Source organism: Neomonachus schauinslandi, chromosome 4 (genome assembly GCF_002201575.2).
Source record: "Neomonachus schauinslandi chromosome 4, ASM220157v2, whole genome shotgun sequence".
NCBI lineage: Eukaryota > Metazoa > Chordata > Mammalia > Carnivora > Phocidae > Neomonachus > Neomonachus schauinslandi.
In genome coordinates, this window is record NC_058406.1 from 13,539,320 (window position 1) to 13,565,738 (window position 26,419).

Genomic DNA, 26,419 nt, shown 5'->3' on the forward strand with positions numbered 1-26,419 from the left:
TTTACAATTTTAAGAGGAAGGAGGGTGGGGCATAACACATTACTATTTAACCCCCTTCCAAAAGAGTAACGTCATCTATCAAAAAAATTTTTTTTTAATTTTTTTTTTTAAGTTTTATTTAAGTAACCTCTACACCCACCGTGGGGCTTGAACTCACAACCCCGAGATCAAGAGTCGCATGCTTTTCCAACTGAGCCGGCCAGGTACTCCTCATCTATCAGAATTTTTTTTAAAAGTTCTTACTGACCACGAATGTTCTAACTAATTCTGTATTTAATACATACACATTCCCCAATAACTCATTGCAGAGTCAAAGGCTAGGGGAAAATTATAACAAAAGCCACAAACCATTTTCCATTATTCCCAACAGGGACTGAGAATCACTAAACACTATTTAGCTGAAAATTTTTACACCGAACAATCTTGAACACTGACCAACCAATAAAAAAAAATGACATAAAAAATACTGAAGAACTTAATTTTTTAGGTGAACATTGCAGGGGGCTCCAAGTGAACCTAATTAGTGAAGGTGGGGGAAACAGATGGTTCAAGGGAGATGCACAGAAATAGAGGAAGACAAGAAAACAGATCAGAGCACTGGCAGGCAACGGGGTCAAAAGCCGCAGGTAGAGGCTGAGCGAAGCTAGTCAACCAAGTGTGGCTTTAAGACGAGGAGAGGTAGAGGAATGACAAGGAGGACACAGGACCATGGCTGCCATTAGCATTGGCTCTTTCATGCACCTGCTTTGAGAGAACTTTCAGTAAAATGGTAATGATTACAGCCAAAATACAGGGTCTTTTACAAAAAGGCAGGTAACTTCCCTCCACTTAGCTTGTTCTTTCAGATTCTGGCACATACGTAGGTAAATAAAAACTAGCATCTAGCAGATTTGGGGGTTGTGCAGCTTGCATGTACTTCTATAGGACAGTTGAGACTCCAGCCGGCCTTCCTCAAAACTAGGGCAGAATCTTTTTTTTTTTTTTTTTTAAAGATTTTATTTATTTATTTGAGAGAGAGAGAGTGAGAGACAGAGAGCATGAGAGGGGGGAGGGTCAGAGGGAGAAGCAGACTCCCTACCGAGCAGGGAGCCAGATGCGGGACTCGATCCCGGGACTCCAGGATCATGACCTGAGCCGAAGGCAGTCGCTTAACCAACTGAGCCACCCAGGCGCCCGGCAGAATCTTTTTTAACTTGTACATGTTCCCTTCTCCCACGACACTTTAAACAAACCATGCTTTGAGTCAGGGTCGATGCCTGTTTTTTCTGGAGATACTTAGATGCTCACTGACTCATTAAGATCAACTTCGCAATTTTATTACTCAAATAAAATGACTCTCATTTTTCTTCCTTCCACTAGCATCATCTACCAGCAGCATAAAAGATTTCAAAGTTTTGTTTTTAAATAACTCAACTCTCGGGGCGCCTGGGTGGCTCAGTCGGTTAAGCGTCTGACTTCGGCTCACATCATGATCTCAGGGTCCTGGGATCGAACCCCGTGTCAGGCTCCCTGCTCAACAGGGTTTCTGCTTGTCCCTCTCCCTCTGCCCCTCCCCGCCTTAAATAAAATCTTAAAAATAATAACTCTTGTATGATTAAATTGGCATGTTCCCCTACTAAAATAAACCGTGTGTCTGCACAGCTTTCGGCCCCCTCTAATGCAGAAGTCACCTCCAAGTCCCACACCACAAAAAAGGACTGCCATTCATCATCTGCTTTATTCAGACACCTGATCGAAACGCTCTCCCCACAATGCTAGAGATGGTCTCCTCTGCACATTTCATCCTTCAAAGGAAAGAAAAACGCCATCATTCCCCAGATCTGGGCACAAAGGAAACTTTTAGGACTTTTTCCATTTGTCACAGAGACAACGGCCCAGCCACTCCGCAATGCTTCATCCACAACACGTCAGTTTCCTACCCCCATCCAGCCCTCCCCTCTTTTAAAGTTGCGAACGTTACAGTGTTAACATTTAAATTCTCACTTTAGTAGAAATGTGGTGATGCACTCATAAATTTACATCTGAAAGTAAAAAATAAATAATGAGTTCTTAAACAAGACGGCTGGCTCTAACTAGGCCAGAAGAGGACTAGACCAGCCTGAGGGTGAACTGAGAGGTTAGGAGGTACCGTGAAACGGGTAGAGTCTCTCCTCCCTTAAAATCTCTTGCAGGTTCAGGCAATTCAGTAGTATTAAGGCGGCCTCGGCTCGGACACACCTTAGGTGCAAAGTGTGGGCAATGACTGACAAACCAGAAAACTATGATGCGCCTGACTTGTGATAAACTGCAGCAAGAACTGGGTGGCCCCACCTGATGAATGAGAACCTCCAAACTAGAGGCTTAAAGTAAATTTTCATGCCATGAGAGGCTGGATCCGTCTTTAAGCCTCAACTAAGCATGTTACCTTCTTTCTCCCAGACGTGAAAGAGCAAAAGCACCTATGAGGTGGAGTTATCAATAAGAGTTCCCTCCTGACTTTGAAGCATGAGGCAGGGAAACAGTCAGAAAGATTTCTAGATAAGCTGGGAAATACAAAAGGCAAACCAAAATCAACTGAAGCAGGCCTCACAAAAGAGAAAAATCTGCCGGGGACTTAGTAAAGCAACAACAACATTCATGGATGGGCAAAGGAAGCAAACAGGGCGATGGCCTTCAGACTTTGCGGGCAAGTCCATCGACATGCTTTGAGATTCCCGGCGGAGAGTCCAGCCTCCCTCCGCAACCGACGCTGCGGCAGACCTGTCCCGAGAAGAGTCTCCACGAGAGTCCAGCTTCTTCCAACTCAGCTGAGCACCTGACCCGTCACACCGCAGCTGGAGCTCCCCGTCTGACCCTCGCTGCCCCGAGCTCTCTGCTCTCCGGCAGTGGAGTCCTGCGTCTTTACCGCCAGGCCCGATTCAGGAGCTTCACCTGTGCCAGCCTCTTGGTGATCATGGTGGCAAACACCAGGCCAAAGAGGACACTGCTGATCAGCACGTAGTCATAGTCATCCTTCAGGACGTCAAACTGCTTGGATGGGTAGACTCGAGTTTGGTAAATGTCCAAACCATAGGCCACAACCTGGAAGGCAGAGGCAACGAGAATTGCGTGAGAGGTAGCCAGTGGTCCACCGCGACCTCACACTCTGGTCAGAAAGGAAACAGAATCCTCAGCTGCTTCCCGAGCGTGAACCCAAGAGCAGCTGCTGCACATGCTGGCTGGGGGCTCTACTCACCAAACAAGTGGACTCCAGGCCTGAGGGAGCTGTGTAGATACCTCGCATTCGAGAAACCGTCTGGTTGTAGTTAATGAATCGCTCTGCATGTATCTGCACATCTGGGGAATACGGGATCAGGTTCTCCTCCCTGCAAAACACCAGCCAGGACCGGCATTCCAAACTGCAGCAAGGGGATCTCTTGGCTGCCCTTTCTGAGTCCCGGGAGCTTTCCAGGCCATATATCTAGCCTCAAATCTTCCTTCAAGGTCTACTTGTATCAGGTAGTTAAAAATTTAGCAGCTGAATGTTAGCAAGGGCTACAAGAAAGAAACCTGTGTAGAGGGTAGATCTGGATTCCTACCCTGTTCTAAATCTAATGATAGCCAGTATTTCACACTAGAGGAGGAAGTCAGGGCCATTCTAAAACCCGCACGTGGAACCACTAGGCCAATTCCTGCTCTTGGCTCAGAGTACCTCGGTCCACGCTCCTCGGAAAACCCTGGGCTCACCCCACGTGCTCCCCAGCTTCAGCCGCCCTTCTCTCCAAACCACACTCCCCCTTTCCTCCTGTGCAAACACAGATCTGCTCTCTCCCCACACTACTCAGTTCCCCACACCCCTAAGTGAACAGAATTCGGGACGGAGGTGAGAAAATATGCAAATGATGGCTGGCAATACAAAACTGAATGCTAACTGTGACAAGCTACTGGCTTCCCCACATGACCCAGCCCCATTAGCGCCCTCATTTCTTCACGTCCCCCCACTCCCACCAGCTGCTGCAGCCAGTGTGCCCTCCTCCCTGCCTCTGGCTCGCCAGCCACGGTCTCAGGGCATGGGCACGGACGGCTCTCCCCTGCCTGGGAAGTCCTCCCCCAGACAGCCACAGGCTGGCTTCTGACCACCTCCAAGTCTTCACTCCACAGTCACCTTCCCAGAGGGGCGTTCCCAGGCCACCCTCTCAAGTTACACCCCCTCATACCCTCCCACCCCTCCAGAGCCCCGGGCCCTTCTTAATTTTTTCTCCGTAGCATTTACAAATACCTAACGTGGTATCATTTCTCTTGCTTATCTTATGTGGCATCCATCTCATTCCCCCAACAGCATGTTAAGCTCCACGAAGGGAGAGGTTTTCATCAGACTTGTTCCCAGCCCTGGCCCCGGCCCCCAGCACAGCAAGACAGCACACAGCAGGCTGAGGACCAAACTTCATCAACAGGTCACATTCCTTAGGGTCAGAGCCTTCAGTACCACCTGCAAGTGTCTCACCTGCTTTGTTCTGTTGGGATCTCGGGACGGCGGGGATCCAACAAGGCCTTAGGAAGGGAAAGAATTGCTCCGGAAGGCAGCCCAACTGCAGAGAAATAAGCCGGGTCATGGGATCGAGCCCATGTGCAGCTCCGCTCAGCGGGGAGGCTGCTTAAGATTCTCTGTCCCTCTCCTTTTGCCCCTCTCCCCACCGGCCCCCATCTTGCGCACATGCACTCTCTCCCAAACAAACAAAAAGGGAAGAAATGAGAGTCGTGTCAATCTCTTACAGGCGGCAAAGCTGGACTAAAGATCTTTTCCTGCTGAAATTAAGCCCGCCTCGCTAGCCTCCCCTAGTGGTCAAAACAGGATTGTGCCGGCGATGCACCTGCAGCTGTGTCCTTCAGGGTGGCACCCTACGGAGCCTGTCACCCCGAAGACCCTCCCCTGGTCACTCACTAAGCAGGTGCCGGCTGGTGATGCCCCGCTCAGTGATGGTGGCTTCCATGGTGCTGATGGAGGAGGGGAAGATGTAGGACTGCTGGAGGACCTGGGGCAGCTGGGGGCGGTCCAGGGAGCTGAAGGCGGTAGCGTTGTATTGCTCGGTGCCCTCGTAGAGCTCCAGCGCGGTAAACTCGTTGCGCCGGGCCTTGGAGTTCCAGTACTGGTACTGCAGAAAGGGGCGGCCACTGCGGACTTAGCTGCCACCTCGGCTGGAAAGGGGCATGCCGCGGGGAGGCACCTTTCTTTCCGTGCATGAGCTACACGTCCAGGAAGGAAAGAAACCACCCAGCACCCCAGTTTTCTTCCTTGCTACCAAGTTTACTAACTTTCAGGGTAGTTTTATCTAGCTTTACCCAAAGTTCACCCTAAGACAAAGGAGTTCTCAAGACACTTAGAAGTCAGAATAACAATAGCAAAGGTCTGAGTGCTTATCACGTGGGTTGTTCCAACCCAGACCAGAGGCCACTCTCCTAGCCCTCCTTCACAAGTGATGCAACACAGAGAGCTCAATAACCACTTCAAGGTCGCACAGTCGGGAAAGGGAAGGGCTGCCGTGAGCCCGAGGTGGTCTAATTCCTGAGCCGAGCCCCCTAACCAGCACCTCAACTGCCATCCAGGGGTTTGGATCCTACAGAAACACAAAGAGGCCACTGGTTTCTGGAACAAGAGGCAAGGAGGGGATTTGAGACACAGGTCTTGGCTGGGTCATGAACCTGGGACTGACACCGCACATCTGCCACTCTTACCACCACCCAGTTCTCTGAGTGTACAATGTGGACGGGGCCCTTGGCTTTCCTCTGCACGGAGGAGTGGATGATGCGCCCAGTGACGCCATCGACAAGGAAGATGCCAATGAAGGTGCGCTCATGGTGGACGTCTGTGCTCTCCGTCACTACGGCCAGCAGGTTGGGGTTCAGGCTCTGGGAGAAGGAGAGAAGAGCGCCTTCAGCACCATGACGGCCAATCACGAGCTCCGCTGTGCTGTGAGCCCTGGGCGGAGAGGCAGACCTGGAGCCCGCTGGCCCGGCGGAGGAATCGGGCTTCCTGGCTAGAAGAGCTTGTCCTCGGAGCTCGTCATCACCGCCCTCGGTTAGAGTCCCCCGGGTGCCGCGTGCCACGCCCGGTGCTCTGCCCACGTCACCTCATGGACTCCCACAAACAACCTCGCAACGGAGCTTTGGTCATCCACAGGCGGTAGGTGAGGAAAGGCTGCAGGTCGTAAAGCAACTTGCTCACGCCGCAGACGCAGCAAATGGTTAACTCAAGATACAATCCAACCTGCCCACTCACTGAGCTAAGCCACTGCTCTGGCAATGCTGGTTCTCTGCCCCGGTACCCCCCGCCCCACCCCTAAACCAACAGATGAGTCTCAGTCCTCGTCTCACCTGACCTGCTAGTACAAGGCGACACAGGTGATTGCCCCTCCTCAAAACACTTGCTCGGGGCGCCTGGGTGGCTCACTGGGATAAGCGACTGCCTTCGGCTCAGGTCATGATCCCGGGGTCCTGGGATTGGGTCCCGCATCGGGCTCCCTGCTCAGCGGGGAGCCTGCATCTCCCTCTCCCTCTGCCTGCCGTTGCCCCTGCTTGTGTTCGCTCGCTAATAAATAAATAAAATCTTAAAAAAAAAAAAACAACCACATTCTCTACCTGGCATTCAGGACACATGGCCCCAGTTTTCCTCCACCCCACTGGCCCCTCCTCCTCAGTCTATTCTGCAGGCTCCTCATCTCCCCAGTCTCCTGGATGTTGTCTACACTCGCTCCTGTGGTCACACCAACCAGGGGTGCTGGCAATGGCCAAGGTTACATACCCACACTATACCCTCCCTGAACTCCAGACTCTAACAGGCTGCCATCTCAGTATCTCTTCTTAAATGTCCCACCTCAAACCTGATATATCCCAAAGGGAAACCTGTCCTACCTCTGCCTAAAGCCTGCTCCCCGTAGGCCTCCCCACGCTCCCAACTTCCCACCGGCACTCTAGCTCACTCAACATCAAGGCAAGAGTGGTGGCCGTGATATGTCCCACCACCCTCCGACCTCAGCAACCTGGACTCTCCCCGCTCACCCCACTCTAGTCATACTGTCCCCCTTGCTGTTTCTGGAACACTCCAGGTCCACTCCAGCCTTCCTGTCCAGAAAGCTCTTCCACGGATGTCACGCACTATCCTTCCACCTTCCTGAGGTGTCACTATCTCATTGAGACCCTTCTTAACCTCCCTATTTTAAATTGCACCCCTTCCAATCCCGGCTTCCCCTCTTCTCTTCTCGGTTTTGTTCTTCTATAGAACTAGTCACCCTTTGATATGCTGTACGTTTATCTATTTATTTTTTTTTGGCATCTCCTGAATACAGTGACAGCCTCAATTTTGTCTATTTTGTTCACTGATGTATCCCAGAGTCTAAAAGAGTGCCTGACATCCCGCTAGTAACCTCCCCCCTCACCAAAAAAAGTACAGCTTCCCCTCTGTGGTATTCCTTTTAAACCTGCAACCACAGTCTAACCATGAGAAAAACATCAGACAAACCAAAATTATCTACAAAATACCTGTCTAGTACTCTTCAAATCTATCAAGGTCACGAAAGACTAAACAGGACAAAGGAGACTTAGAGAAACGTGGCACGTCCGTGAAGTGTGGGGCCCGGGGCTGGGCCTGAGGCAGAAAGGGACCTTAGTGGGAAAACTGGTGAAACCCTGAGAAAGTCTGGAGTTTAGTTAACAGTCTTGTACTGATGCTGGTTTCTTAGTTCAGACAGATGTACCACAGCCCCACCATGGGAAACCAGGTAATGCATACATGCAAATTCAATGTACCATCTTTGCAGCTTTCCTGTAAATCTAAAATTAGGCCAAAACAAAAAAAAGCTTATTGAAAAAAAAAAAAACTAAACTAAAAAATGTGTGTGATGAATATGAATCCAAAAAAGCCTACTCTATTTTTTTCAACATAGAAAAACACAAATACTCTTAGTAAATTTTAACTCATAAAGGTAAAATTACATAAAGAACATACTTTTTCTAGTACAATCAAATGTACTTTAGAATTTGTATTATTTTGGCCATTCTGAATAAGTCAAACTGACTGCAGCATGGAAGGCATCCATCACTAAAGATTTCAAATCAAGAGCACCAATAATGTTAACTATGCAGATGGCACTGTTCTAACCAAGTTACTGTTATCATTAATCTTCAAAGCAATCCTGCGACAAATGACCCATGATGAGCTGCTAGTGTGGGGCAGAGCCAGGTCTGTACCCAGACAGTCCAGCCGGCCGGCAGCCCGCGGCACTGCCCCACACCCTGTGAAGCAGCCTCCCCGTCAGCTGCCTTGGCCGTGCTACCCTGCTCTATCACATCTCCTCCAACTCAGCCCACACTCTGCAGAGGGTGTCACGGATGACCACGCACCACTACAAGACTGCCTTCTCTCCCAACATCTTGCAGCCCACTAGCCACCTCTCTGTCTCCCTCCTTCACCACTAACCAGCGTTGGAGCACAGTGATAGAGTTTCTAATGGATCAACGAAGGCTTAACCCCAGAAAGTCCTACCAGCACTATCACTAACAGTAAGAGCTAACATCTACTGGGTGGCAGCCTTAGGCCAGGTACTATGCTACGCATGAGCGTCATATGATCATCACAACAACCCTATGAGGAGGGCACGTTATACTCATTTGACAGACAATAAATTAAGTCTCAAAGGAATGAAATGACTCACTCAAGATCAAGTAGCTACCAAATCCTAGAGCCCGAATCCAAACCCTTGCCCTTCTGCTTGGCACCTGATTGCAGAACCATACCTTATAGAGCACGCTGCGGTCCCCCATCACGCGGCCCTGGGAGTGAACGTGCTCACTGCTGCGCTTTCCCTTCACCTTGACGATGCGTTGCACTTCTGGGGGAATAGTCAGCTCCCAACTCAGCTCAGTGGTTAGATCCTAGGGCCAGGGCAAGAGAGCCAGCACTTACAATCTGGAGGGCACACTTAAACCTGTGACAGCTGTAGCCGGATACATCCCACACTCCTTTATTTGGGGCCTTCATGCCCAAAGAAACAGAAATCAGAGCTCCTAGGAAAATAGCAATAAGGATCTAGTTTGTGCAGACGTTTTAGAACTCTGTTTGATTAGGCAAGATACTAGAGCTAGTAAGAAAAGAGAGGAATGTTCCGTGGTATCTCATTGTTTATCTGAGTAGGAAATATCCAAGGAAAGTTTACCACTTACTACTAATAGCTACGATTCCTGTATCTGAGGCCAGCAGTAAATGACTAAGCTGGCAGGGACCTTGAAACATTATAGGAAATGTTCTTTATAGTCAAAGAAAACCAATTCACAAAGTTTCATGGTTAAATACATTATTCTTTAAAAAATTCATTTGTTTGAGAGAGAGAGAGCATGCGAGCACACGTGAGCTGCAGGGGCAGAGAGGGAGAAAGAATCTCAAGCAGACTCCACACACTGAACATGGAGCCCAATGCAGAGCTCAATCTCATGACCCTGAGATCATGACCTGAGCCAAAACCAAGAGTAGGACATTTAACGGACAGAGCCACCCAGGCGCCCCATGGTTAAATACATTATTATCCATCCATACTGTGTATATGTGGAGCTTTGTGTCCTTTGTCTTCCCTTGGCTACTGTTTCTTCCCATGTCCTCAGGACTCCACTGATCATGACACCCGGGAGCTTGCTCCCCTCTATCCACAAAGAGCCATCTCTTCTTTCAACTTGAAGGGACAATTTTTTTTCACCCACAAGGGTAAAGAACGTGTTTTCTGGGGAGACTACCTCCCATGCTGTTCCTGGAAAGGTCAGCTGTTACAAAATATCAAGAAAGGACGCTGCATTTTTAAGACAACAACAGCTAAAACTTAGATGGCATTTGCCATGTGCCAGGCATTGCTTCATGTGATTTACACATGTTAACTCCTTGACTCTTCACGACAACCTTACGGTGTAGGTCTTCTATCATCTTATTTTATAGGCAAGAAAACAAAGGGCCAAAAAAAAAAAAAGAAAGAAAAGAAAACAGAGGGCCAGAGAAGTCATGGGCCCAAGGTCACGAAGTTAATAAGTGATAGAGCTTGGCTTCACACTCAGGTAGCTGGGTCCAAGCTCTTAAGCTCTATGCTGCACTGTCTCTCAAAAGGCCCTGAGGGACAGGATGCAGGGCCTCTGGTGAGTACATGCCACAGAGCCCTCCTGTCTGCAGGAAGGCCAGCCCCCTGTGAACCTCAGAGCTGGCCCTCAGGGCCAGCGTCTATCACTGTTTGCTAATGCTAGACTCAAGTACATCAGCATTAGAGCAAATCAATCCCATTTCTAAAAATAAGATTCAAAGCACTCATTCTATCAAGAATGGGTCAGTAACATCATCTTCATACAGAAAGTACAACTCATTACTTAATCCCCATTCCCACCTCCCACCCTCTCAAGAATGGATAACAACATCCCTTCTCTCTGCTACAGAAAAGGAACAGGGAATAAAAACTCCATGGGGGCAGTGCCTGGGTGGCTCAGTTGGTTAAGCAGCTGGCTCTTGATTTCAGCTCAGGTCATGATCTCAGGGTCCTGGGATTGAGCCCCATGTCGGGCTCCAAGCTTAGCAAGGAGTCTGCTTAAGGATTCTCTCCTCCTCCCTCTCCCTCTGCCCCTCCCACCACTCACATGCTCTCTTTCCCTCAATCTGAAATAAATAAATCTTAAAAAAAAAAAATCCATGGGGCAGAAATGTCATCTATTGGTCACTACTCTCTTCACAGTACCTAGAACCTTGCCTGCCATGTAGCTGCTGCTCAATATGAAAAGAACTACAGACAGACATCAAGACTATAGTGATCCACATTTACAAAAGAATGAATAGTATAATCCACTTCTTAGCCAAGCAGTCAGGAAACACTTCTACCCCTCCCATGGAAGGTCCTGCCAAGAGGTGCCTTCCCTACCTTTCGAAGTCGATATCCACATAGCCGTCCCTGTTCTGCATCCACCAAATAGAAAAAGATGGAAGGGGCGAGCTCATGTAGCTGTCGCAAGACATTCCGAGTGGCTGGGAACGCCGTGACCTTGAAAACCCCAGAAAGCCCGAGGAAAGTGTTAAAGGAAAAGGGTGCTCTGTGCACAGTTGCTGAAGATTTATTACAGTTCACCATCAAAAAGCCTTAAGAATAAAAGTCAATCTTAAAAGAATTAAAGTCCACTGAACCCAAATAGGGCTTAAATCTACTTTTGCTAAGAGCCTGAGTTTCCACACTGCAGGAAGATGCCCTTCAAGCCCACACACGTGCTGACTGCAGAGCTCCAGCTCTGGCCACGAACTGCTGCGGGACCACCCTCCCCACACCCGACCCCCCCAGGCGCTCTCCAGCCACTCTCAAGTCTCATACCTTATACTCATCATCGATCAACAGCAGCACCTTGGCATAGTCTTGATCCATGATGGGGAGAAGCAAAGACTGCAAGATGGGCCGCTTCAGCAGTGGGGGAACCACCTGACTCCACTTGCCAAAGATGGGATTGAAGACATACAGAGAACTCATTCCCGTCTCCTGACACGGACAAGCAAACTGTCAGACTCCAGCAGCAGGGAAAGGACGCAAGTGCTAAGGGTAAATCTGGAGAGCTGGGACTTCAGCTCAACTGTGACAGATTCCCAGGACCCCTCTGTGTGGATTCCCTATTTGCGCAAAATAGTTTTGCCTGAAGGTGAACCGAGGCTAACATGTCAGCAGGGAAATGGTCAAATTGCCCCTGTGGCTCCAAAGCTACCCAAGTACTGGACACGCTGAGGAACAAACAAAACGGTCAAGTACCGGGGTGCCTGGGTGGCTCAGTCATTAAGCATCTGCCTTCAGCTCAGGTCAAGATCCCAGGGTCCTGGGATTGAGCCCCGCTTTGGGCTCCCTGCTCAGCGGGAAGCCTGCTTCTCCCTCTCCCACTCCCCCTGCTTGTGTTCCGTCTCTCGCTCTTGCTGTCTCTCTTTCAAATAAATAAATAAAATATTATTTAAAAAAAAAAAAAAAAAACGGTCAAGTACCGATTCACTAACCCCGGGCAGCCATTCCAGCGGTGCCTACCAAGCCTAGAAAGTGCTCTTTCTTTTTTTTAAAGATTTTATTCTTATTATTTGAGAGAGAGAGAGCAAAAGAGCACAAGCAGGGGGAGGGGCAGAGAGAGAGGGAGAAGCAGACTCTCCGCTGAGCAGGGAGCCTGATGTGGGGCTCGATCCCAGGGCCCTGAGACCATGACCTGAGCTGAAGGCAGATGCTTAACTGACTGAGCCACCCAGCGCCCCCCACCCTTTCTTCAAAAAAGATTTTATTTTTATTATTTGAGAGCGAGCGAGCGAGAGAGCACAAGCAGGGGGAGGGACAGAGGGAGAGAGAGAGAAAGTGCCCCTTTCTAACGGCGCTAGAGTGAATCCACAAAAATCCAGCTAATTCTGGGAGGCAGAAATAAAGAGCTTTGTGTCCTGCTCTCCCTCGTCTAAAGAGAAAGTAGCCACTCAGCTGCTAACAGTGGCCTGTGTTTGGGAAGGAGGAGGGCTGGCTCGTTCCAGGTCTGGTGACATCACACCCCCTCCAGAGTCAACCCCCATCGGTCCTGGATGCTTCCTCCACTCAGACAAACAGCTGGAACAAACAGAGCTCTAACCCCTGAATACCTGTCCCTAGCCCTCCCAGAATTCCAAAGGCCCAGGAGAAATTCAACTTACAAAACACTAAAAAGCCACACCCACTCTGGCTCAAATCCGAGGAGGACAGCCTCACCTTGTCCTTTACCAGGAGGGTGCACTGTGGGGGGTGGGGGAAATGGGCAGTAGTCCTCTGGACCATCAGTTTAAAGGAGGAGTCTGGCTTGACATTCGGGAGATACTGTTTCCACAGGATGGTGCCAGAGCTGCTCTCAATGCCAAAAAGCTGCAAGATAAACAAATAACTGGCTCACTACTAGAAAGACAAACCGAAGAACTGATTCTATCCTTGGAAATTAGAACCAGCGCTATCCCCCACCAAATACTTTTTACTTCCCACTCACGGAACCTCAGAAGGTTCGGTATCCAAGGCTTAAAACCCTCTCACCTTGCCCGAGGCTGTCACCATCACCATCATCTTCTGGAGGTTAAATTCATCTCTGGCTAGGGTGTCAATGTTGATCTCATTCTTAATCTGACTTCGGGGCTTTCGAGCATCGTAAAACATCTTCCAGAGGTGGGAAGTCCACGCCTGCAGCAGGATAAGCTGGGACGAGAGGCGTTTCAGGAACATCCCCAGCAAGCCGTCTGGTGTCAAGGAAAAGGTAACACAACTGAGGCTCACCCCTCATCAGACTAGGGTTTCCAGCAAGGGGCTTCTTCTAATGAGGGGTCTCTCCCACTCCTGTAGAGCACTCAAGTCATCCACACACCAGGCTGCAAGCCCAAAGGGCAGTCCTTTATCTGAAGCTACCACTCTCACACTCGGGTACAGCCATGCAGGAACTTCCAAAACCTATTTTCCTGGCTCACAATACCCCCACCTCCTGGCATCTTGGAAGAGACCAGGAGGTCAGGGATCAGCCATGCAGGACACGGCCATGCTGAGCATGTCTCCACCACAGCCCACATCCAGAATGACCAGAGGAAGGCATCAGAGTGCCACAACAAAACCAGAAGAGGGGAGGGTGTGGGGGTGCAGGATGCAGAGGTAAGTGTGCTGTAGACAGGCATTTCCCTTACCCACTGCTCTACTCCCACCCTGTCCGCTATTAAACCTACACCCAACAGACCTATGTGCCACCAACCCCCATGGCTATCATTCACCCCTGACCCTGTCAATGAGGACGCCACCCTCAAGTCTTCCCCACAGGGTCAACGTGGTCACCAGAACAAGGCAGCATGAGTAAAGAGCATGGTGTCTGGAGTCTGGCAGCCTGGATTAAAATCCCAGCTCTACTACTTATTAGCTGGGTGACCCAGAAATGTACATAACCTCTGGCCTCTGGTTCCCCGTGTATAAAATCGCATGTAGTCCGAAGACCACATGACCTACACACAGGACTTCACACCATGCGGGGTCCACGGTGAGTGCTCACTAAAAAGTAGTGCCTTTGTGTATCCTACTCCCCAGCAACCTCAGCGCAAGGAAGAGAAGTGAGGGGCAAACAGGACAAATCACAGGCACAGCGGTCCATGCACACACAGTATGTACCTCACTGATGCAGGCCAGAAAAACAAAGAATTTACCAAAAGCTAGCCACGTGGGCAAGCAACGAACAACAGGGCAGCAGGAAGCAGACTTTACCTTGAATTGCTGGATACGGGCAGCAGAAACAAACAGTAAAGTCAAATTAATCCTCGGCTCAAGAAAACCCGCAATGCCTACCGGGGTGCCTGGCCCAGAGGAGGTCCTCAGTACATATGGCTGCGGAGCAAGGTGAAGGGACGGGAGGAAGAGGCGGGAGGCAGGACTGACCAGCATGGAGGGAACCGAGTCCACCCTCGGGCTTGGGACTGGCAGGTGCCAGAGGGCACCACCGGTTACCACAACCCCATCAACCCCATCACACCTCTCCAGAAAGACATGGCTGGTGCCTGGGGGACAAGGTGTGACACATCTGCCTGGCAGATCTGAGGTACTGAGGCAGTGGTAGCTATGATTCTACTAAGTTAAGACTCTTTTTCCTCAGGATCTTTCCACAGAGGGGTTCCTAAGTGGCTCCTTTCAGAGAAAAGAATGGTTACCCAAACCACGTGGCCACTAAGGCACTGGAAACTGGTCGCAGAGCTAGTTGCACGCACATGGGCAAAAAGAGTGCACCCGGGAAGCCGGGGATGCCGTGAGCCAGCATCCCTTGTGATCTAACTACCAGACCCATTCCCAGAGCAGCGCGCCCAGCCATGGTGCCGTCCCGGCGTCCTCTGTGCATACCTGCCTTCTTGCCGAATTCTCCTTCCAGCTCGGCCTGCGCACCCGTCAGGGGCAGATCCACCATCTCCAGGCACACCACCTCCGCCAACGACTCCTCCCGGCCCCACAGCACCACCTTCCCTGCTACAGAAACCCTGGTTACAAAAGCCATGCCTGCCTCCCCCATTGCCTGAAGGCTCTTCTCTGTGGCTCAGGGATTCCAGAAGCTCTCGTGTCAGGCAGAGAAGCAGACCCCACCCTAGAATGCTAAGGGATTATTCAAAAGCAGATGGCATATGGCTCTAAAAAATACTCAGGCCTACACTCCACTGGAATCTCTCCCAGAAGCCAATCCATGGCCCCAAAAATATAGTCTCACTAGAAATCTGGGCCAGCCTAAAATGGGCTGAATGAGGTCTGCTCACCCAGCTGCTGCAGGAAAAGTAGCAGGTGATCCTCTGTCTGCACCAAGGCCCGGTAGCCCACCGAGTCATCCTTCTTCAAGAACACCTGGACGAAGAGCTGTAAGCAGAGTCCCAACCACTGCAGTCAGCTGGAATCCGAATGCCTCTTGAGCACCGGACCCCCAAATTCAAGGCATCAGGAGTTGTTAAAGGCCCATGACACGGGGTGATTCACTGTCTAAGCAACACAGCTTACTATCTAGACCCCAAGAAGGTAACATGAATGCATCAGAGCCAGCGCAGTGGTGCGAGGCTGTGCCTCAGACCTCTCCAAGGGGGAACCTGAGTGCTTCCCAGACACCACGTCATCCCTTGTGCTCCAGTCACACGCCACAGAGCGAGCCGGCGGCCAAGGTGAGAGCTTCCATTTTGGAGACGAAGAAGCCACAGCCCAGAGAGGCTGAAGAACACCCTAAATGTGCACAGTGGCCATGTAGGCGCCGACCAAAAGTGCAGGCTGGGGCACTGTTATGAGCCCTGTGACTCTGGACAGGGTCCTGGATCTCACAAGGTCCAGTTTCATTTGTAAAACAAGGGCAATAATAAGCACTTCACAAGGCTGGTGAGAGAGCTAAATTGATTAGGGCATAAACAAAGAGCTCAGCACAGTGCCTGGCACACTCACCACTTAGAATAAATGATACCTGCTTCAACTACTATTCACGGGGCCTTATAACAAGTCAGCTACCCAGGAAGAACTAGAGCCCATGTCCAGAGAGCCCTAACCCAGGACCCAAGGCCTGGCCGTGAGGAAAGGGAGGCCCATGCTGAGAAGCCCCCGGGACAGAGCCTGAAGACAAAGGCTCCGACTCACCCGCTCTGGCCGAGTGCCATTCTGTTCCAGACTGAAGGTGATGGTGGTATCAAGCAGCCGCCGACCTGTCTCCACTAAGTAGAGATTAATGGTGTAGGTCTGGTTGGAGCAAGTCAGTGAGTCCTACGGGTACGGACAGCAAGGCTCAATAAAGATATCCCCCAAAGCCAAACCCCACAAAGGAAGTCCAAGAATTGGGGTTAACTACCCTAGAGAAGGACCAGGCCAAGAGAAGAAATATTCATGAAGGAAAATAAAAAGAAAAAAAGAAAGCTAAATCCCAAGGCAGAAACAAGGTATGTGAGTAAGTAAACAGGGTAACAAGCACGATACTTGTTTCAGAAGGAAGTCAGTACAGCGCAGCAGACTTCCCCAAGAGAAGGAGGACCCCAGCAAGGAAATCACAAAGCTCTTCAGAAGAGCTCAGGAGACAGAAGACAGAGCAGATGCACGCCGCCCGGGGGGCCCACGCTCCACTCCAGCCCAACCGCACAGATCACCGCTCAGCAACACGAGCCAGAAGCGCAGAAGACACGGGGCAACAGAGCCGGAGAAAAAAGTGGTTAAGAACAGGTTCTAGGGATTCTACTTCAGACATCCCAACTACAAAGGATCCAGACAAGCATGATTTACGGCGAGCGGCAAACCCCATCTGAGGCTGATAACTCCAGGAGACCCACTCCCAGCCTCCCTGGAGGCCCAGGTCCTGTACATTGCCCAATGCCACACAGTACCTGAGCACTGGGCTTCTCCGCAAAGCTCCCCAGTGACCCATCTTCAGAACCGCTAGGCTTCTGCTAGGGAAAAGAGAAAGAAGAGAACATTTAACCCATAGGGTCACCCCCCAGTCACCGAAATGAAGCCCTCCCTTCTGTGTCATCTTAGCACCTGGGAGAAGACAAACGTCACCCCTCACTCCTGCTCGCAGAGCCTATGTAGCTCCTAACAGCCTCAGATGAAAGTGGGGTTGTACTATGAGGGTCCCACTCCTGGGGACAAGGGGGCTGCTGATGCTGAAAGCGCTATAGAGCAAGTGAGAACTTACTTCTCAACAGCTGCCTGCCCCCTGGGTTCAAACTCCCCCGACTTTTAGTTCTCAGGGCTCCTGGGAGACATAAGGAAGGAGAACCCCCAAGCGCTAGCTGTTACTCTCGGTACTCACCATTTCACTGCGACAAGTCACGACTGCAGCCACTGTCTTCTCCCCAGTGGTGGCAAAGCTCACGAGGGCAGCCTAGGAATAAAGCAAAGTGTCAGTTCCTAAATGGGGCTATACCAGCCAGCGGCCTCACAGAGGAGCATCTCTACAGGGAGGTCCCTCGGCCTTGGAGCTGAAAGTGCTCCTGACTTGGAAGCACAGCAGCCAGGGCACCTGAGAACAGAGGGAGGCCCCAGGGGCATCTATAGCTGAAAACAGGCCTTTCCCCTACCTCCAACACAGGTACACACTGGCCCTCAATCTCATACTGTTCTTAGTATCCATAGGGAAGCTTGAATTAACATCCCCACTCTCCTGTGGACTCAGAAAAGGCGCCACTTTTACTCTAAAGACACTTTGTGACTCTCAGAAGAAAAGGTATTCCGTTTCTGCTCAAAAGCAAACCCTTCTCAAACCACACACAGAGAGATGTCTGGATCCAGAGCAAACACCTACAGATTCAGAGGCAGGGCTTTCCAGTAGTACATCTTGGCTGGATCCTCCCGAATCCTAGCACCATGCTGCCTGCGGTTACCTGTGGGAAGGTTTTGAGCAGACTCAGGACTCCGTGATGGTACTGCAGCAGAGCATAGTGGCTCGGGGACAACTGCAGGAAGAACTGGGCCCGAGAAGGATCCACTGGGTTGGGCTGTGTGGGCAGGACCCGGGGCTGGAATCCACCTGCAAATTCTAAGTCAAGAGACTGAAGGGCAAGAAGAAAGAGGATTAGGGCTACATTCGGGCAAGTCACTGATCCACTAATCCGTCCCAGGCCTCCTTCCTCGGCCCCACTTTGCCAGTGAAAGTAACTAGGCCTTGGCATGTGGCTCCAGAAGCCCCCATCCAGGCTCCCTAAAGAGAAAGAAGGCCCATTTCCCCTACACCAGTTCAGCCAGAAGCCTAACCTTCTCCCAACAACTGCCAAGGCTCAGGAAGGAAGCAGTGTCACTGGGAGAAAGACTTTTCTACGCAACAAAGGCAAGGCCTTGGGCCAGGGAGCAGCAACACTACCTCTCACCTGCAGTGGGATCTGTCTCAACTCCCACTCCGTCTCCAGGGCCAAGGTCTGGAGGGACCGTGAGCTCGGGTCAGGGCACACCAGGACAGCCTCATCCACCACACCACAGGCTCCAGTGAGACTCTGAAGCCAGGGGGTTGACACCCTGACCTACAGGAAAGACATCGTAGCGGGAGGTTTGTGAGAATGTTTACATCTTCCTCCCTGCTCATCAGCAAGGTCCCCACCAATCTCACAGGGGCTAAGCTCGAAGGTTCTTCACGGCTGGTTCCAAAGGACATCCTCCCATCCCTCCCAACTTCTTGAGAGCTCCAAAACTGAGGAAAATCAGGGTTTCCTTTCTGGTCACTGGAAAAATATACCAGGTCATTTTTAAGACCCAATACTTCAGACAACCGTTTCTCTCCCGTGTTTGACATACGTGGTTTCCTATCACTATTTCAGAGTATTACCTCCTAAGAAACTCGCAGGCAATGAAAAAAACCTACATAGTTTTCCAGCCACCACAGGGGAGCACCATGCATGAATGTGAGGGCTTTAAACAAATGCTCCATGAGGAGAAAGCAGCTTCCAAGTGATCAGAATCAGGGACCATGGATGGCTTTCGCATCTGCCAAGTTCCCTGGTTCCCCGAGGCAAAGAAGGGCTCCATCTATTCCCCTCCACAATCTGCAAGGCTCCTCAAGCCAGACGCCTGGCCGTACCTGCTGAACAATCTCTCCATCTTCCACATTAAACTTGACGATGTTCACGTGGCTGAAGGGAACAACTCCGAGGGCCCACACCACCCCAGACCCGTAGGAATACATCATCTGGTAATGGATGCTGTCACTAAGAGAGGGGAAAAAAAGCAAGGAGCAACAGCTTCAGCCACAGGCCCACCCTCAGGGGTCCTCTAGTCACAACCTAGCAGTCCCCAAGTAGGATTTGTTTGGCTCCCAGTTTTGTTTTGTTTTTTTAATAGTCATCAACATTTAGAACTGAGACTTTACATGTAAAAATCAGATTTCTAGCTCTCCTTAAATAGGAGAGGCGGGGCGCCTGGGTGGCTCAGTCGTTAAGCGTCTGCCTTCGACTCAGGTCCTGATCCCAGGGTCCTGGGATCGAGCCCCGCATCGGGCTCCCTGCTCAGCGGGAAGCCTGCTTCTCCCTCTCCCACTCCCCCTGCTTGTGTTCCCTCTCTCGCCGTGTCTTTCTCTGTCAAATATATAAATAAAATCTTCAAAAAAAAAAAAAAAAGTAGGAGAGACACCGCTAGGCATACCTATAGGGCGCCAATTGGCTAAGTACGGCTGCCCCCTGGAGGTAAGCCAGGCACACTGCAGCTGCCAGCAATCCCCACTGGGCCTGCTTTGCTCAGGGGTGCCATGCACTTGGCCACATTCAAATTTGAGTTTTTACACCCTGAAAATGGCCACAGGTCTGAGCAAATCTTTTCCTTTCCTCCCTCTATCCTGATCCTTCCCAGCTTCAATGCTTTCCACAAATAGGACCTCTGGAAACCATCTCAAACCTCCCTCAGTCCCTACCCTGGGCTCTTCTTGAGTTGTTCTGATTCATAACAGAATGAAAGGCTCAGTCAGACTTGAACTGGAAGTCAGAAAGCCCAGAGTGCTATGACCGTAAGCAAGGAGCCATTCCCCTTGCTGGACTGTCTCTAGTGCCCAGTTTGAGAATTTTCTCCTCACTGCAAAGGAAATGCCAGAAGGAGCACAGCCTTTGAGTGCCGGCCTACATCTAGTGAGCCCAACACACGATGCCAACATAAGGAGAGCCTGAGTCAGAACGAACACTTCAACCGTCAGGGAGAAACAGGAGCTTGTAGAGAGCAGGACAAGGCAGCCATCACTCGGTGGGAAGGTGGCCTTACCTTTCGGGGAGATGTTCCACCCACTTGAGGTGCCCACTGGAGAGATGATGCAGGGCAAGAGTGGTCTTCTTCAGGACTGCAATGTACCTCACTGATTCCTGCAGGCCTACCAGCCCAAGTGCCTGGAAACTGAGCACAGGTGCAGGGGTAAGCACTGCCCGGCACCTCCAGGGTCTCAGAACAGAGCAATCTGGAACACCACCACTGTAGCTTGCTAGGTAAGAAAACAGGCCTTGGGGTCAAACGCATCAGGATCCTCATACCGGCTCCACTTCTGGTGAGCTGACCTGGGAGGCTGCGCTTTCTACCACTCCGCTCTACTGCCTCCCTGAAGCCCCGTGAAGCCCCTCCTTCCCCTAGGACTTCCCAGCGGGCAGGCTGTCCCTCCACCACGGCATCCTTCACCCCGTGCTGTCATTACAGCCTACGTGCCTGCCTCCCCCAGCTGACCATGTGTTTCTTGATGACAGAAACCTTCTCACGGTCACATGTGGGTTCCCACTGCCTGGGGGCGCGCCAAGTGTTATAAATTACTATCAGAAGAGGTGTACGCCAGGGTGCCTGGGTGGCTCAGTTGGTTAAGCGACTGCCTTCGGCTCAGGTCATGATCCCGGAGTCCCGGGATCGAGTCCCGCATCAGGCTCCCTGCTCAGCGAGGAGCCTGCTTCTCCCTCTGACCCTCCCCCCTCTCATGTACTCTCTCTCTCTCTCTCTCAAATAAATAATCTTTAAAAAAAAAAAAAAAAAAGAAAAAGAGGTGTACCCCATTGCAAACGACCCTATAATTGAAACAACCCCAGCAAAGACGTAGCAGCAGCCCAAGCTGTTCTCTCAACATAAAAGTAAAACACTGAAAGGTTTATATTACACTCCTATACCTAGGACATTCAGAGTTCTCACGTCACGGTACGATTAGGAGCAGCATTCAAGGGCAAGGATAAATATTGCACCTAGCACAGAGCTCTGCACCTAACAGGTGCTCAATAAACACTGGCAGAGTAACCACGTGTTCCGTGGCCTCAGCATCAAAACGTGGGGTGTTTGATGTTCTTTGGCTCTTCAGTGGCCCGTGCAAAAAAAATGTCAAAAGATCCTGAATTGCTGGGAGTCTGCTTCTCCCTCTGACCCTCCTCCCTCTCATGCTCTCTGTCTCTCATTCTAATAAATAAATAAAATCTTAAAAAAAAAATTTAAAAAGAAGGGGGGGGCGCCTGGGTGGCTCAGTTGGTTAAGCGACTGCCTTCGGCTCAGGTCATGATCCTGGAGTCCTGGGATCGAGTCCCACGTCGGGCTCCCTGCTCAGTGGGGAGTCTGCTTCTCCCTCTGACCCTCCTCCCTCTCATGCTCTCTGTCTCTCATTCTCTGTCTCAAATAAATAAATAAAATCTTAAAAAAAAAACAAAACAAAACTTAAGACCCTGAATTGCTGTCCACGCAGACCTGTGTTCTAGCAAAGCCTCGAGCCAAGCCTAGATGAAATACAGCTTCTTGCCCTCTACCTGCCACTGTCCAAGGTAATCTCCCAGTTCAGGCCCCCAATGTTAGTCTCCCAGGAACGCATGATCCGTCCTCCATTGGACACAGTGATTGCATCTGGAAGAGAAAAGACCATGGTGAAGTCACCTCCCCAACTGGTGCTCTGTGGCCTCCTCTGATGGTCTGGGAGCAATGGCCGCACATCTGAGGTACGGATGCAAATAGAAGTTATTTGAAATACCTGTCCTTTTCTTTTGGGAACACCCCTTCTGCTTTCCCTAGCAGACCCAGTACAAAGGAAGGAACCGAGGAACGGGGAGATGGAGCCAACACCACGATAGAGACCAAGCAGGACTTTGCTTACCTTGTCCGTAGAGCAGCATGGCATCCACAGCCCCTTCTGCCGTGCCCTTGTCAACATGGCGCCACACTGAGAGACACGAGAGTCAGACATTACTATAAACTGGAGAGAGGCATCCAAAAAGACAGGTAGGAGAGAATCAAAGAGGTCTTTGCACTGCGGTATCTAATTTTATTTCAAGGAAGAGAAGGATTACACCTAACTGGCAATGATCCCTTCATACTCACTGGGTAATGAGGGGAGGAATGTTTGAGAGGAGCCACTCCTGTCCCAATCTGAAGTCTCCTCACTTCCCATACCCTCTACCACCCCAAACTTATAAATGAATGACAAAACTAACAGAATCTCTAAGATGCACAAGAAAAATAGTGATCGTATATTATATTTCCATAATTTCGTGCCTAAAAACATCCATAAAAGCAGCATGAGTAATTTAAGGGGGGCACCCAAATCTTTACTGCAGAGTAGAAAAGAAAAATAGAAAAATATTTTGAAATAATATCTTAAGAACTCTTTGGACTCAGGCTGAGGGGCTAAAAAAAAGGCCAGTTATAGGAAAATAGTTGATATCCAAAAACAACACAACTGAAAAACAAGTATCAGAATCCAGTAAGAGATGCATCTTTCGGCAACATGTCCCCTACTTGGGAAGCAGCCAGGAAGACTACAAAAGCCATGGGCCATTCTGGATTCACTATGGTCAGCCATTCCATCCCAAGCTAACCGGCCTATGCAGGTCACTCACATATCTCCCCAGTTCGAGAATTTAATGCTGCAATCACATTCTTCTCTGTGGCCACAACCAACTTCTTGGATCCAGGGGAAAATTCCAAGGAGGCAAACTTGAGCTTCCCAACATACTGCTGTCTCCTAAGGAAGAGGACAGAGAAATGTGAGGGGCCAAAACCATCCCTGCACAAAATGCTGTGGGAAAAGACCTATCTTAGGACATGTGAGGAATGTCCGTTAATGAGATCTGACCAAAAGCAAGATTTCTATGCAACGGAGTCAGAAGCCAAGGGAATAAGAAGAGAGAATACACCCTAAGAGATAAGCAGCACAAGTCTTACTTCTTTTTTTTTTTTTTTAAGATTTTATTTATTTACTTGAGAGAGAAAGAGAAAGAGAGAGCGAGCAGCGGGAGGGGGAGAGGGAGAGGGACAAGCAGACTCCATGCTGAGTGCAGAGCCCAACGCAGGGCTCAATCCCAGGACCCTGGTATCATGACCTGAGCCAAAGGCAGATGCTTAACCAGCGGAGCCACCCAGGTGCCCCCACAAGCCTTACTGCTAAATGCAAGCACATATTATCTCAAGTGCCACCCAAAAGAACACCTGGCCTAAATCCTACTGGAACAAACATTAGTCCTCTCTGTATTCATTAATAGTGGGACTATTACACGAGGGAAGAGACACTGTCCACAAGCATACAATCCAACTTGCCCTTCTATTTTCACTGACCCCTGAAGAAAAAAATCATGCAAATTTTCCATCTAAACTGGGTTGGGTTTCTGTTTCTACAGAAACAGATTGGGTCAGGCTTCTGTTTTCTACAGCCTTTTCGAGCCCACTCCATGTTCAGGATCCACTTGATTCATTACTCATACTTTCCTTGGAACATACCCCATCACTTTCAACACGCTTCTCTAAGCATAAAGGGAATATAATTAGCTTTAAATGGCACACTACCAAGTACACAGGAGGTGCTTGCACACTGCTGTTAAGGAAAAAGTACTCTCATCTCTGGCAAACTAAACACACGTGGCATCTATATGAAATTTCTCTTGTGATGTTGTTTGGTCTGATTAAAAAAAAGGAAAGAAACTAAGCAGAGAGTAGAGACACAGGCTTAGAGGATGTTTGACAATTTCTATCTGCATTTTCACATACTTAATTCTCGCTATATCCATTTAACACTCTATGAAATGTATAGGATAAGCGTTATTAATTTATTTTATTTTTTTATTTTTTTTAAAGATTTTATTTATTTATTTGAGAGAGAATGAGAGAGAGCACATGAGAGGGAGGAGGGTCAGAGGGAGAAGCAGACTCCCTGCCGAGCAGGGAGCCCGATGCGGGACCCAATCCAGGGACTCCAGGATCATGACCTGAGCCGAAGGCAGTCGCTTAACCAACTGAGCCACCCAGGTGCCCCGCGTTATTACTTAATTTTAAACGGAAAAATTATTACTCTCATTTTACAGATAAGTAAACTAAGGTCTGTTGGGGTCAAGTAATTACAGTCAGAAATAAAACACAAGACTAAGACCTTCTGATTCTAATTCCCAAGCTCTCTTTTAAAATATTGTTATATTTTGGGCGCCTGGGTGGCTCAGTTGGTTAAGCGACTGCCTTCAGCTCAGGTCATGATCCTGGAGTCCCTGGATCGAGTCCCGCATCAGGCTTCCTGCTCGGCAGGGAGTCTGCTTTGCCCTCTGACCCTATCCCCTCTCATGTGTTCTCTCTCATTCTCTCTCTCTCAAATAAATAAATAAAATCTTAAAAAAAAAAAAATAATAAAATAAAATAAAATAAAATATTGTTATATTTTATCTGGACTGTAAAAGTAATGCCTGCTCGGGGCGCTTAGGTGCCTCAATTAAGCGTCCCACTCTTGATTTCGGCTCAGGTCATGATCTCAGGGTCGTGAGATCAAGCCCTGTATCACTGAGCATGGAGCCTGCTTAGGACTCTCTCTCTCTCTTCCTCTCCCTTGCCCCTTTCCCGCTCATGCTCTTTTTCTAAAAAAAAAAAAAGAAAAAAAGAAGAAGAATTAAAGTAATGTCTGCTCATTGTAGAAAATGTGAAAAATACATAAAAGTATTTTTAAAGATTTAAAATGCCTAAATGCCACCACCATAAACTTTTTAATGTTTCAGGATATTTCCTCCTGTTTACTTTTCTATTTGTGAATTATATATATCTAGTATTCCACTAAGTTGGAATCATACAACATTAACATATAGGCTATACATGGGTAATATGCACGTTACATTGTGAGCATTTGCCCACATCATTAAAAATACGACTTATGTTGCATTTATCCCACTGTCATACATATACAACTGCTCCACCAGACTGAGCTCCTTCTTATCTCTCTATCCACAGCACCTAGAACAATTGTTGGCATATTACAGGCAAGCAACAAATACGGGAATCAATGTATCTGATACAGAAAAGACTTCACAGAGGAGGAGGTATCTGAGCTAGGCTCTGAAGAATAAACTGTTCTCTGAATAGAAATAACAATGCGTAACGCTAACTGTACTCAATGAGCCAGGCATTGTGCTAACTTAAAAGAATGATCTCATGCATCCTTACAACTACTGTAGGTAATAATGAACTATGAATAAGCCCATTTTACAGATAAAGAAACCTTGGCACAGAGCAGATAAGTCACTTTCTCAAGTCACACAACCCTTAAGTGCCAAAATTTAGTCTCCAACAAAAGTACACCTTAATTGCTGGGCCTTAAGGAAGGGGGCGGGAGGGAGGGAAAACTGAGTAAGTGAATGAGTAAATGGCATCTATGAATGGCACCTCCAGCTGATGTGAGACTTGTTGGCCCTGTTCTGAGCCCAGGACCAGGTTGGGCTGAAAGAGAGGAGAAAGGGCACTCGGTTTAGGATTCGTAGTAAGACCCAAGCCCCTGTTCACATACCCAAGAGATGCCAATTCGAGGAAGAATGAGAGTTCACTGAGGGGCTGTCGACCGCCGACACCCAGTAGATCAGAAACCTGACAGTCATAGAAACAGGGCCTGACGGGGAGGAAGGAACGGTGACCTCTGACCAGAACCCCAAGCATGCTTGAATGTCAGGGCCCGTTTCACGAACCTGCAACCTGTCACACAGAGACTGGCTTAGAAGCGCCCCTGACGCTCCGTTTAATGCTGTTGTGGCCATCTTAAACCTCTTTAACTTTTGAACGGGAGGGGGGGTCCCACATTTTCATTTTGCACTGGGCCCCACAAGTTCTGCAGCCAGTCCTGCTGCCTGTAACCCCGTCCTCCTTGTACCAGGCACAAGGCTGGTACTGACAAAATAGCCATACATTTCCCGAACAGACCCCACACGCACGTACCAATCAAACTTGCCCACTTGGTCTTCGTAGACCGCGGCCGCAAGGACAAGCAGGGCAGCCCAGAGCCAGAGCCGGAGGGCCGCGACCACCGCCGCCATGATAGGAGCCTGGGTCGGCCCGCCGCCGGCCCGTCAGGTACCCGACCGCAGGCTCCGCCTCCGCAGACCATAGAGTTGGGACCTCCAGCGAAGCCCTCGCCGAGGCACTCAGGGCTCGGAGGCCCCCGGGCGCGCGGGAAGTCGCCCTGGAGACAGCCGGGCGGGGACAGGCGGCCTGCGGCGCGGATTGGGTCAGGCACG

The 26,419-nt window shown here is 49.7% G+C and overlaps 1 protein-coding gene across 6 annotated transcripts; it reads right to left on the bottom strand.

Moving 5' to 3' along the window:
- Positions 1–1,561: 1,561 nt before the first annotated feature.
- EMC1 (ER membrane protein complex subunit 1) lies at positions 1,562–26,402 on the bottom strand. 6 transcript variants are annotated; one of them, XM_044914395.1, is made up of 24 exons: positions 26,121–26,402; positions 22,784–22,908; positions 22,042–22,107; positions 21,701–21,794; positions 20,202–20,330; positions 19,036–19,162; positions 18,332–18,481; positions 17,849–18,016; positions 17,278–17,349; positions 16,850–16,909; positions 16,116–16,238; positions 15,263–15,359; positions 14,859–14,981; positions 14,232–14,240; positions 13,032–13,231; positions 12,720–12,869; positions 11,337–11,498; positions 10,896–11,015; positions 8,749–8,886; positions 5,692–5,865; positions 4,901–5,111; positions 4,463–4,547; positions 3,215–3,344; positions 1,562–3,060 (listed from the first exon to the last, which is right to left on the bottom strand). In XM_044914395.1, the coding sequence occupies exons 1-24, from the start codon at positions 26,216–26,218 to the stop codon at positions 2,881–2,883; spliced, it is 2,991 nt and encodes a 996-aa protein (XP_044770330.1). In that variant the 5' UTR covers positions 26,219–26,402; the 3' UTR covers positions 1,562–2,880. The 6 variants fall into 6 exon arrangements, with proteins under 6 accessions (XP_044770330.1, XP_044770329.1, XP_021539758.1 ...); XM_044914394.1 differs by having other exon boundaries at positions 16,850–16,912; XM_021684083.2 differs by lacking the exon at positions 14,232–14,240.
- Positions 26,403–26,419: the final 17 nt, after the last annotated feature.

Excerpts from the sequence above, each read along its gene's own strand:
- EMC1 (XM_044914394.1), bottom strand. The coding sequence starts at position 26,218 with ATGGCGGCGGTGGTCGCGGCCCTCCGGCTCTGGCTCTGGGCTGCCCTG. Across the intron at positions 19,163-20,201 it reads GTGGAACATCTCCCCGAAAG|TGACAGCATCCATTACCAGA; the intron begins GTAAGGCCACCT and ends CCCCTCTCTTAG. Across the intron at positions 5,112-5,691 it reads ACTCAGAGAACTGGGTGGTG|TACCAGTACTGGAACTCCAA; the intron begins GTAAGAGTGGCA and ends CCCTTTCTGCAG.